The sequence below is a fragment of the Cryptomeria japonica genome, chromosome 3 (genome assembly GCF_030272615.1).
Source record: "Cryptomeria japonica chromosome 3, Sugi_1.0, whole genome shotgun sequence".
Lineage (NCBI taxonomy): Eukaryota > Viridiplantae > Streptophyta > Pinopsida > Cupressales > Cupressaceae > Cryptomeria > Cryptomeria japonica.
In genome coordinates, this window is record NC_081407.1 from 253,416,131 (window position 1) to 253,429,234 (window position 13,104).

Sequence of the window (13,104 nt, forward strand, 5' to 3'; positions counted from 1 at the left end):
TGTAGATGGGATCAACTAAGATTCAAGTTATGTTCTATTTTTGAGGAAAATTTACAAAAAAATTAAACTTATCATTATAAAAGGACAACTATACTTGATTGCAATAAAAAACGTCTAAGATATAGATTATTTCTATTACACTTATGAATGCTTGAGTACCTCACCAATTTTTAAAGCTAGAAATTTAAAAATCACATAAATTCAATTTTTTTTAAAGGCTACAATCTATATGTAAACTAGAGCTTCAAATGATAAAAGTAAACTGCTCCAAATATTCCAACAAAATATATCCCTTTGATTTCATGATAAATATATTTGATGAACAGTTCTTTTTAACACATGTCCATTCAAATTGTACTAAATTTAAATTAAAATAATAGCCATTTTTAATAAGAGATGTGTATTAAATTCTTTTGCTAACAAAATTAAATAGAAAAGACAAAAATATCCAATAAAAAATGTAGTTTTAAGAAAAAATCATCCCTTAAGTTCAATATACTATTGAAAGAGAGAAATTTTATTTTAAATTACATAATTATAAAAAAATATCAACTTTCACATGAAGATCCAAATAAAATATATTGACTTGTTTGTTGATATTTTAAATATGTGACAATATATAGTTAATATCTAATGTATATGAAGTAGTGTCATCCACTATGTATTTAATTGGGTTTTCTGCAATTTTTTTGCACTTGTCCACGGGTGCCAATTAGGGGTTTGATGTTTCCCATTTTCACCATGGCAGTAACAAAATCATTAAAAAAGGTGTTTTGATTGGTGGAATAGGTAGTCACTTGAGAATCAGTAGATGCTCCATTGAATAGCTCCTGATCTGAGTGGAAAACTCCTTTCTTGCTTATCAAATCTTTGTAGTAGTTATTATCAAAAATAGTTGGACTAAGAGTGTCTATGGGAGCAATATTGTTATCACCTTTGCCACTACTATTTGGGCAATTGGCTTCAAGAGAGGTGGCAAATACCTTATCAATATTTCTATCATTGTATATGCGATCTCTAAAAGTTGTGCACCGTGCTTGACCAATTGTATGAGCACCTAAACATCATACCGATATTCATTTAGTTGTAAATACAATCACTTGACTTACAAAAATAGAATAGTCATATTCATATTAATACTTGATGTGGCATGTATAATTTACCTGAAAGTGCAACCATATCCTTTGTAGAAAGGCCTTTACTAGTAAAGTTCGTAATGAGTTCTCTTAGGGTAGAAGAGGGGGCTGGAAGATTGGAATTGGTAGCATCTCGACTCGCAATGGTGGAGTCTCTTCTTCCTAACAATATTGTCCATGTTGGCCCTCCCAACTACAATTACAAACAAAATACAATTATAAGATAATTATTCTTACTCAAATCCAAGTATTGACAATACATTTTCTGATGATAATTCTCTCTTACATTCAATCACAAACAAAGTGCAATTATAAGATAATATTTCTTACTTCAAATTATCCTTCGGGATAACATCATAGAGGACTTCAACTACCATTTACATTGACTCCATCTCCCTCTTTTTGGTGATAACATCTCACAAAGTCTACTTACATTTATTTCATGATTTTGTTCCTTCCAATTATGCTAACATATTCTATGAGAGACTTTATTATTCTTTATCCCATTGAATTCCAAATACCCATATTTGTTATAAACTTTAGCAATTTCACATTTAAAAGTTGAAATTATTCAAATCATTAAACAAATAAATTTGGCTATTCTTTAGACACACAAATTTTTAATTTTTTTTTTTTTTTATATTCACTATCGTGGAATCTGGAGGTGTCCTTGCCGAAGCAAGACTAATCCCCCAGTGTGTACAACCCACTCACAAGGTAGCAACACACATAGAGTTAACACAGCCGGGGACTCGAACTCAAGACCATGGGGAGCATACCCACGCCTTAAGTTGCGATCCACGACTGGGTGAGCTAGGGCTGAAGCCCTCCTTTTAATTTATTTTTGAAAAAAAATGCAATGAAAAATGAAAAACTAAGAATATATTAGTTAAACAGATATAGTTAAATTTAAGAAACAAAATAGTAGATAAATATTCTTTAAAAATAAAGGAAAAATACTAAATTGATGTTCATAAATATAAAATTTTAATAACATTTATAGGATTTATCATTTAAATAAAATATAATATTGATTTCCTTAAAGTTTCTATTCTATAATTATATTCAAAGATAAAATCATTTATTAGAAAAGGACAATAGATGATCGATATTTTATGTCAAATAGTAAGATTGAATATATTTTACTTGAATATGATATTATCTAACAATTAAAAATTAATAACAAAGAATTATCTCATTTATAATGGTTAACATTTGATATTTTATCTTAAAAATAAAACTGAATATATTTTACTTAAATATCAAGTAATTTAATAACTAAAAATAACTAATAAGGAGTTTTTTTATTTATATTGGCTAAAATTTGATTTTGACAATTAAAAATGATAAGAAGGAAGACCTTAAAGTACTAGCAAATTATCAATGAACCTTTGGTTATCTTGTGAAGTTGAATGATTCTAAATGAGGACCAGCCTTAAACAACACACACTAAGCAACATATTAAGTCTAGAGAATGTTAGTCAATTCTGAGTGTTCAACACTTTTAAGTCTAGAAGTGTATTCATAGTGTGACCACATACCTTAAGCAACATATTAAGCCTACAAAATGTCAGTCAACTCTAAGTGTTTTAACACTTTTAATCCTAGAAGTGTGTGATTTAAGTTGTTCTCTAAATGAGCCCACCAAAGATAAAGTCTTGTTAAGTGCAAGACCCTAACATTGTAACGGATGAGGCCAGGGTTGTGCCCTAAGTGGCTTTGGCATAATAGATACCCCTCAATCCTTGACTCTTAGCCAAAGAATTTCAGCCTATGATCTAGAAATTGTGAGCTATGCCCTAATTACTAACAAATTCTGATCTATACACTAATTGTTAATCTAAACATTTTAAAATTCTAATGATATCAGATTCCCACACACTACTGTTGATTACAACTGTTTTGGATTAGATTGTACTTACATTCTATCTTTTAAAGAATACAAATGTGACCATGCTGTCTAAATGGACACGCTAATCCAAAGCATCAATTTAATCTTAAACTTAGAACGATTATATCTTCGTGTACTACAATCACAAATATAAATATGATATAAGAATAAGGTGAGCAGCTGAGAAATATAATTACTTCAACTACAGAATCACGAGCAGCAATGGCGAGAATATCAGCACAAGACACAACTCCACTGCAAACAGCCTCCACTTGAGTCTTAATGGTGTCTATCACCTCAAATCCTCTTACAGAATTGGCGTTAGGACCTGCACCTTTTTCTCCACTTGTGGTATCCAATAAGATCGACCCATCACACCCCTGCAAACTCAAATTACCATTAAATAAAACATATTTGAATTGAAGTCAAACGAAAGAGACTAGAAAAAACCCATTATATAATGGAAAGACTAACGTTAACGAAACAGTCGTGAAAGTGAAGGCGTAGCAATGAAGCAGCCATTCGTTTCTCCTTGGCGACTGCTACTTTCACGGCAGCTTTGACTGTTGACAGTGCCTGGGGACACATCTTATCATAAAACGTCGAGCTAAGCTGCCCGTTCACATCCCACAAACACAACATTACCGAGACAATAAATACAATAAAAATACTAGTCCTCATTCGCCAAATAAAATGAAGGAATGTTGGCTTTTATAGCCTGAGATTCGCCAAATAAATGAGATTCCAGTGGATGTGAATCAGTAGGCTAAAACATCTAGATCATTCATCTTTATCTCTTTCCTTGCTTTTTCTTTCACTGTGGAAAATAGCTCCTCCATTTTCCATGCTTGGACGCGTATTGTTTATTCCTAACGTCAGGCTCGCACGTCATCACGTCCCGTTGGTGTTTTTACATTGAAATTGGATTCTCTTTTGCTTACTGGCTCGCATGGGGGATTTCGAATTCGTGTCGTACACGGCACTCCATTGACTCGCCTCCCGTAATCAAAGGTGTATAACTATTTTACGTGTGGGACCCGTCTTTACTGTAAACAACGTATTAATTGTTTAATTTCGACTTTAAGTTGTACATTGTTTAAATTCGACCGACTTTATTTAACTCTGATGAGTTATACTCTTAATAGAAAGAGTACTAAAAGTTAAAACTCTATATTTTCCATTTACATGTGATTGTTTCAAATCAATCTATAAAATATTATTATGATTAATGTATGAAATTTATATTATCAAATATGATGTCACATTACTATTGTCTTTATTGAAATGTCTAGAATATTACATATTCTTAAATATTAAAATTATGGAATTTAAGATGTTGAGTTTTCTTAGATTTATTTTATTAGATAAGAGAGAATCTAATAGTTATTATACCACTTGATTTAATGTCTATTATTTTCACAATATGCACCAATAGTAGTGACTTTAAGTTGTTAGTGTTGATGATGACTGTCCATAATGGAATGAAATGTATTTTAAATGCATGAAATGTCCACATTACATGAAAACTATCTTGATAGCTTCTAGTTTTAACTGTGTGAACAATTTTTTCGTCAACGATTTAGATCATGCTCCATGATCCATCATCAAGATGAGGAAAAATGGAAAACAAAAGGAAAATAGCAGGAAAATAGCAGCAGATCAAGGTGATTAAAAAGAGAAAGGGTGGGGGAGAGAGAGTAGAGGCATAGAGTCCAAGGGATCAAATGAAAGAACAAATGCAAAACGAAAAAAAGAAAGAAACAAAGAAGGAAATAGACATAAAAGCAACAAATCATATGATGTCACAGCAACACACCAATAAAACATGTCTTAGTGCACAAGTATCAGTGTCACTTTTTCTTGGAGCCTTTTTGGACACATTGACAAAAAGAATTCTAATTTGGCACCATATTTGATGATGTGGCCTTGAAACCTTAATTATAAGCGAGGACTTGCCAAGTAAGTTACTATAAAAGATTGGGAGTGTTGAAAATTTCACATAACATTTTGAGAAGCACAAAGTTAGGGTGCTCAACTACTCAGTCCTCTCTCCTAGATGTTGAGCATCTTAATTTTGTGCCTTTCAAAATTATATGTGATGATTTCAAATCATTCTCAGTTTTTGACAATAGCATTATGATTAAGTTTTGAAGTTCACACCATCAAATATAATGCCACACTATTATACTCCTTATTGAAGTGTCTAGATAAAAGTAAAAAAAAGACTTATAATCTACATTAAACCATATTTATTAATGTATCCATATAATATCACATACTAATTACTTTAAAATTATAACTATTAATATTATAAAATTATTATCATTAGTTTAACTACTTAAACAAACTCAATTTAATGTTAAGTTAAACTGTCGTACCAGATGTGCTGGACAAAAATCGTGGATTCAAGCTTGCAACCACTGAGATGACATCAGAGAAACAAGACAAAATTATATCCAACGCACTATATGCATGAGATGTATTTTCTTCTAGACGCCCTCTAGTCAATAAGATATTGACTGAATCACTACTTAGCTGTCGCCGACAAAATCGAATTTAAAAAGTTTTCAAACTTTTAAATTTCCATCATCGCATTCTTCTAAAAGTTCAAAAAAATAATGGGAATTTAATTATAACAAGATTTAGTTATTGATGTTTCTAATTTACTGGTTCTTTTTGCACAGTCCTACTTGGGCCGAGGTAAATTTCTATCATAGTTTCGTTTCCCTTGATAATTGTTCTTTTCCATAATTTTTCAAATTGTATTGATGATGTTGGCAGCATATTCTGCGAACTTATGCAAGAATTATATATCCTGCCTATCCATTGTTGTATCTCTGTCTTAGTCCAACTTTATGCTTGTCTCCTTTAAGTAGTAAGTTCACATTGTATTGTCACCTCTAAAGGTTGAGTCTGCTCGGTTCAAATATAATGGCTGGTTGTAAATGAAAACAATCCCAAATTTTCTTGTGTGAACGCTTTGTATTTATGGGCTTCTATTCAACTGAATGTATTGGCGCAAGGAATCTCTTGTCCTTTAGAATCCCAAATTTTCATATGTGAATCCTATGTAATTATGAACTTCTAAATGTAAATGTATTGTCCTTCAAGTCTTTTTATTAAAGTTGTTTGTTGATTTAAATTATCAAAAATTGCTAGCATTCTTTATTACATTAGTTTGAATTAGCTGTTATAATTTGTATTAGTGTTTTGGTACAAGTCATATTAAAAAGTGTAATGTGTAATTTAAAGGTGGGTTCAATAGATTGTTAAGTTGACATACATTGAAAGACAATGAATTATGTGTTTAAAAACTGAAACCACTAAATCATATGTAGAAATATCTTTGTTTAAAAACTAAAAGTTGAATCCCACATTAATATCATTGCCACTTGGTCCTATCCCATTCAATGCACACATTTTCTTCCTTGTACAAAAATTGATCGTCGTACCCCAACTAATTCGTCGTACCCCAACTAATAATAATAACTCTTTGGCACAATTATTTTCCTTATCACCACATGGCATGTGCATAAGAAATTAACCTATTTCCTTGTTGAATCAATCCTATCTTTCTAACAATATGGAGTTATGGGGCCCCACCATTGTTTATGATTCCTTTTAACCATGTGTGTACTCTCTTTTAAATGAATATGTTCACATGGAACCATTCATAATATTACACTAAGCTCTATTTAATGCACCAAGTCCAATTCTCCACAAAATGATAACTCAACGCATTGGTGCATTATTATTAATTTCAAAAATAAAAGAGCATTGTTTTTTTGCTATTATTCCTAGTTTTCAATGAGTTAAGTATCATGTCATATTTCTTAGGGCACAATTGATTCTATTAATGAGTTATTTACATTATTCACACATTATGTGTATATTGAATTACAAGAAAAATAATTTCTTTTGAGTTGGAATTTGTGCCCTAGTTTACTTATGCTCTAGTATCGGTGAATTTTTTTGTTTTTAATTGAAGACCTCTTACCAAACAAAAAAGTATGGTTATGATTATGTGACTAGGGTAGTCGCATCAACTAAGCTATACACTAGATACAAAATCAAAATATATTGAAGAGATCAACAATACATATGTAAATTATTGTAGTATAATTAATTACTCAACATCATCATTCACTATCACAATCTTGTTTATTTTCTTATTCATTCTATTCTTCAATAGTTTGCTTCTCTTTTACCCTAAGGCCAATAATTTTCTTACTAAATGTCTTCTTTGTACACTGGTGTGGAGCCTTATTTAACAATCTTGAGGAGCCTATCTGTCAACATCTTAAAGGTTAGGGTGAAATGCTCAACAATCAATAGAAAGGTGAGTCCATTTTAAAACTCAATAGATTCTTGTAGCTTGCTACAACAATTCAACAACTCTTCTGGCTTCCTCAAGCCTTTCTAGTAAAAACTCTCTTGTGTCTTTGAGAATTATTGGATGTACCAAATCGCTTGTCTTTTAAATCATTTATCATTCTCTCTTTTTGTTTTTTGATCTATCTAGCTAGCTACTATGAAGGAGGAAACAAAAAAATAGGGAATTGACTAAAGAAAGTCTCCAAACAAGTGCAAGCATTTTTCCTCTTTTGTGCATGTGTAGGTTTATTAGAATGATTCAAACACACAAATGTTTGTTGTATTATTTATTGTTCATTATTTTTTTTTAAAACTCTGTATTATGTCTCTTCATATTTCTATTGCGTAACATTCTTTCGTATATTTCCAATTCTAGGCCTTGTAGGTTATCCGAAGGACAAAGATGGATCTTTGCCATTTTTTAAGTTTTTAATGTTTTGGTCCATACAAGATAACAATCATGGGGGCTTTACTTAGTGAACCTGGGTTATAGCACGTGTGTTCATGGCATACTAAAGAATCCCCCTATTGAAAAAAAAACTTGCCCTAAACTCCTTTTTTGCCACCCCCTCCCAATACACCAGATGAAAAGGCCCCCTATTTTGGCCAAATATTGATTTTTTTCATAGGCCAAATTAAAAATCCCCCTATTTTCACTAATAGGCAATATATTGTATCTCATTTTTGGGATATTAAACCCCCCAATATGAATAAAATATTGCCTAGCTAGTGAACTCCCTGTGATAACAGTGCACCATGCAGACATCTATACATGTGACACTAGCCTCCTTGGCTAAGATTTTTATATTTGGACTGAAGACTCTTTGTTGTCTACACTTTCCAATAGTTGAACTTGTTTGAGATATTTTAAAGTATATTTCAAAATAGGCTATTGAAGGAGTACAGTTTTATTTCTATAGGTTCACATTTCTTCCATTACATTTTGGTGAACCCAATGTGAACATTACTACTACATTATTTTCAAATAATTCTTTATCATTTACTCAAGTAGTAATTATACTTTAAAAAAGGTCAAATCAAATATTTCCCCTTCTAAAAAAAATAGAAATAATTGAATATGTCAAAGTAGAAATATTACATCGGCCTTAGGTAGTTATGAGGAGAGAAAAATCATCCCCACCTAAATATTTGGCTTTGGCAATGCTTGTTTAGTTATTATATTTTGACATAAGGTTCCACCTAATCTTAGCTAGGAGGACTTTGTTGAAGAATTTTTAATTTCCTAAGCCCTAGGACCCCTAAATTTTTGGGCTTGTAGACAATGTCCCATTTAACTAAATTCATTCTCTTATTTTCTTCAACCCCTATCCACAATAAATTGTTTTACTTTGTTCTATCTTTTCTACCATGAATGCATGAATTTTAAATAAGGATAGGTAAAACAAATGAATACTTTGAAGAGTGGATTTTAATAATTAGTATCTCCTAGCTTGATTGAGGAGCTTGACTCTTAATCTTGTCAGCTTTGATTGTATTTTTTCCATAATTCCAAAATAGTAATATGAGATTATTTTGTTTTTTCTAAAGGAAACCCACAATAACTAGCATAAAGGACTCCTTTTAGGGCAAGTGCAAGGTAATGAGTCACAAATTCACGAAAGGTAATGGGCTCTCGAAGCAAAAATAAATGGGCCCCCGTTTTGTTCTAAAATGGGGGCCTACTTTTAAACAAAATGGGGGCCCATTTTTAAAAATGGGCCCTCATTTCTAAATCGTATTTTTCCTTTTTCTTCCACAAGCTGCCCTTGTTTGAAAACGGGGGTCCGTTCTGTGGAAGTTGATTCCACAACCCACCACTTGGCTCAGGATTAGGCCTAGGATAGGCCTGGGATGGCCACACCTTAGACATGGACCTGCAAATTCAAATCTCCATAAATGAAAGCACAAATATGAACTTCTGAAATAGTTTACGTGCCTCTAATCAGAGAATTTTTATACAAAATTAAAACCCATTTCAGATTATACTTTCTAGATTCTAAATATGTAAATTTGTTTAAAATTTGATTATTTTAACTATTTTTCATTTAATTTATACTAAATCAGGTCCATAAATTTGAAATATTAACTAATTTTGTTAATTTAATAACTTTTTAATTTTAATAAATTTTGGAAAAAAATTATATGTCATCAATCTACACAAAATTATTTTGTATTTGAAAAAAAAATAAATCAAAAAATGTTAAGTTTACATCAAATTATGTGGGTCGTACACGTCAAATTTTTAAAAAGATAATTACGGCCATTAAAAAATTAATTAAAAAAAAATATTAGAAAAAAAAATACAGAAAAATATGCTCATCAATCTTCAGTGTGTTACAAACCATTTCCCAAAACGGTTTGAGAAAATAATTTTAATTGTGTCAAAAAGTGTGGGTCGGACACATGCATGGTATGGTCCTAAAACATGCATTTTTAAAACATAGTTTTTAGAATTCCATTCAAAAAGTTATTTTTTATTATGTGGTATTAAAATAAATTACGTATTTGGAAAGTACACTCAGAGGGATATCTTTTATATTACTGACTTTTTCCAAGATTCAATCTCTAAGTGTTTCAAAATTTAATCTCAAATGAGACAAAATCTGAAAATCAGGGAAAACACTTCCACTTTTTGGCCAAAAAGTGGACTCATCGTCTTGCACTAACCCTTTAATATCCATTAATGTTTATTATTTTATTATGCAACCTATCATCAATATTAACAAGGTATAGGATACTCTTGGTGTAATTGATATCTTGTCCTATGACTTGGGTAAACCTATTTAACAATAATTTCTATTGTTGGGCTTCTTGGATAGATGAATGGCCAAATAAGATGATATCATAAATGAATTTCTAGTGTGAAGAGGGAGAGAGGGAAGAAGCAACATGTATGTCTTTAAGAATTTTCTTATAAATAAGTTTATTAAAGCTCCTTCCAAGGACCTCAAAAGAAATTATAACTAATGAGAGAGTGGGTACCCCTATCTAAGACCTGTTTCATTATGGAAGAATCCCCTAGAAATATAATTAACCAATATTCAAAATCTTAGGGTAGTAACACAATCCTTTATGAGTTGTATAATATTTTCTTGGAAACCAAACTTCTGGAGTGTGGTAAAAAGGAATTGCTAGGAAATTCTATCATTATATTTTAAAATAAAACATTTAAGGACCATACCTATCTTTCTATTATTCTCCAAAAAATGAATAATCTCATGGGTCATCAAATTAACATCCAATGTTTGCCTTCCCTAGACAAATCCCTTTTGGTTTTCAAAAATGATGAGTTAATAATTATCTTAGATAGGATCTTATAAACTATGTTTCATAGACTAACTAGCCTAATCCAAGAAGCTCTCAACATTTTCTTTTTGGGGACTAAAGCGATAAAAGTATAGTTTGATTTCTTTAGGATTTTTGTAGAATGAAAAAAAAAATGAGTAGTAGCAATAACATCTTCTTTAACAATTTCCTAATGTTCCTTGAAGAGAGCAATAACATCTTTAATATTTTTCCAATATTTATAAGACCCTAATAATGAGAATTTAATTTTAATAATTTTTAGTTCTTTGTGTTTATAATTTGTTTGTACTTTTTGCATAGTTGTACTTGTTAGAGTCAAGGAACACTGAGAGGGGGGAGGGAGGGGTGAATCAGTGTTCTATCAGAATTCAAGTTCATAAACTTATTCTTTATCCACCAGTTAGCAATGAACAACAGTAAAGAACATAAGCAAGCAATAAATAAACCACATATCCACAACATCAGAATTTTTACGTGGAAACCCCAAAAGGGAAAAAACATGGTGGGGCTGGAACCCACAATATTTATATACTATGGCCAAGAGTATATAAATATTACAAATGGGGAATGCACTTACAATCATGCTCACTGTCTAGAGCTCGCCGCTAGATTACAATGACCCGAAAGGCTACAACCTTCAGGAAAGACTCACTAACTGGAAATTTGATTACAATGAGGAAATACAATTAAAGAACTCTGAAATAACATCTAACAATGCAAGAATGGGTTCCAGTTAGGAACAAGATCTCTGACTGTACTCGGTCTGCAATATGCTCTATTTCTGTCTCAGTCAGCTACCAAATCACCTAGGAATCAAATTTGCACATGAAAGTGCACTCAATTGCACCAAAATGGATCACCACAATAGTAATGCACCAAAAACCAATCACCAACTCAATCATATATATCTAATCATATCAAGAATAATCTCCTCTAAGTCTGCTATTAAAAATGTAACGTGTGGCTTCGAGTCAGCTTCAATCTCTAACAAAACATAACACCAGACCAAAAAAATTTACCAATATGCTTCACTAATGTCAGCCTTCTCATTTTCACCTTGAATTTAGTCACTGCAATCACCACAATCACCGGAAATCTTTCTAGACCAAAAATGCACTATTCTTCTTGAAATACCGGTTAATCAACTACTGGTTAACACCTACTTTCGGATGAGAAGAATTACAATTGTCAGTTTGGATCTCCAAGAAGAGTTTCCATCAATGACAACCCTAAACCAATAATCATTCACTAGAAACTTCTAGAAATCACCTCAGATCACTAGATGAGTGTCAATTGCCAACAATCTCCCCCTTTCGCATTCATGGCAACACTCGTGAAAAATGACTAAGTGTTGAGCAGTGTACACCAGTTCAAAAGAGTCAAAAGAATATCTAAGGCTCCCCTTTAGACAAGGATTTCCACTCTTTGAAATACAGTACTTTTTTCACTGTTCCTCTCCCCCTTTAATAGCAACGCCAAAGATGGGGTGCTATCCAAAATTTATATATAGATGAAAAACACTTTACAAATACTTGAAGAGGTCAGCATAAATAGTTCTAAAAATTCCTAGGTGAGTATCCCACCCACTCTTCAAGTTGTCCAAAATTGTGATGAATGCACTAAATACAGTGGCATGAATTTCTAACTCTCTCAGATTAGATGATACAAGTCAAGCCATCTCCTTCATACAGTCCACCTTATTACTTAATATAGTCTCCACTCAAGTGGCAATTAGGTTCAGAAGTTCACCTACTTTTCTCAAAATTTTCTCCTTATCCACTTGAAGGCTTGAGATCTGATCATTTAAGGCTATAATATGTCCTTTAATACTTCTGGTTATAGTTGTATTGGGATCAAAGGACTGAGAAATGCCAACTATATTTCCCCAGCAAACACCTATTTTCTTATCAATATCTATAGTGAACTTAGGCAAAATCAGGCAGGATTTGTACAATTTGCCAACTTTTGATAATGTGTCAAAAATAATCTACAGTCTCTCATTTAATCTCATTCTATCATATTCAATCATTTTTTGGAATGTTTATTTAATAACATCCTTGAACTTATCCAAAACTTTCTGTGAAGTCGTCCTCTCCAAAGAATCAAAACTGGTATTTACACTATTAATTAACTGTAACAATTTATCAAAGGGGTTGTTATTCGAATCTACTGTACATTAGGGTCCACCTTCTGCAAAACTTTTATAGATGTCAAAAGTAGCTATTTTTCCTCAGATTCAAACTTCACTAGATCTTGGCTAGCCTGAGCTGGTAGCCTTGTACAATAGCTGTGAGCATGAGCTTCTTAGAAGGAGACATCTTTCCAAGATCAATAGAACCATCAAGATTAATGGGAATCTGAGGCGGGGTCCCTATAACTAGAGGAGTGAAAATTGTC

The 13,104-nt window shown here is 31.8% G+C and overlaps 1 protein-coding gene across 1 annotated transcript; it reads right to left on the minus strand.

The window, feature by feature from the left end:
* Positions 1-665: 665 nt before the first annotated feature.
* Positions 666-10,054, minus strand: LOC131045685 (peroxidase 2-like). The gene is made up of 5 exons (XM_057979280.2): positions 10,008-10,054; positions 3,502-3,673; positions 3,225-3,407; positions 1,164-1,329; positions 666-1,057 (listed from the first exon to the last, which is right to left on the minus strand). Exons 1-5 carry the CDS (start codon positions 10,052-10,054, stop codon positions 666-668), a joined length of 960 nt encoding a protein of 319 aa, XP_057835263.2.
* Between the last annotated feature and the right edge of the window lie 3,050 nt (positions 10,055-13,104).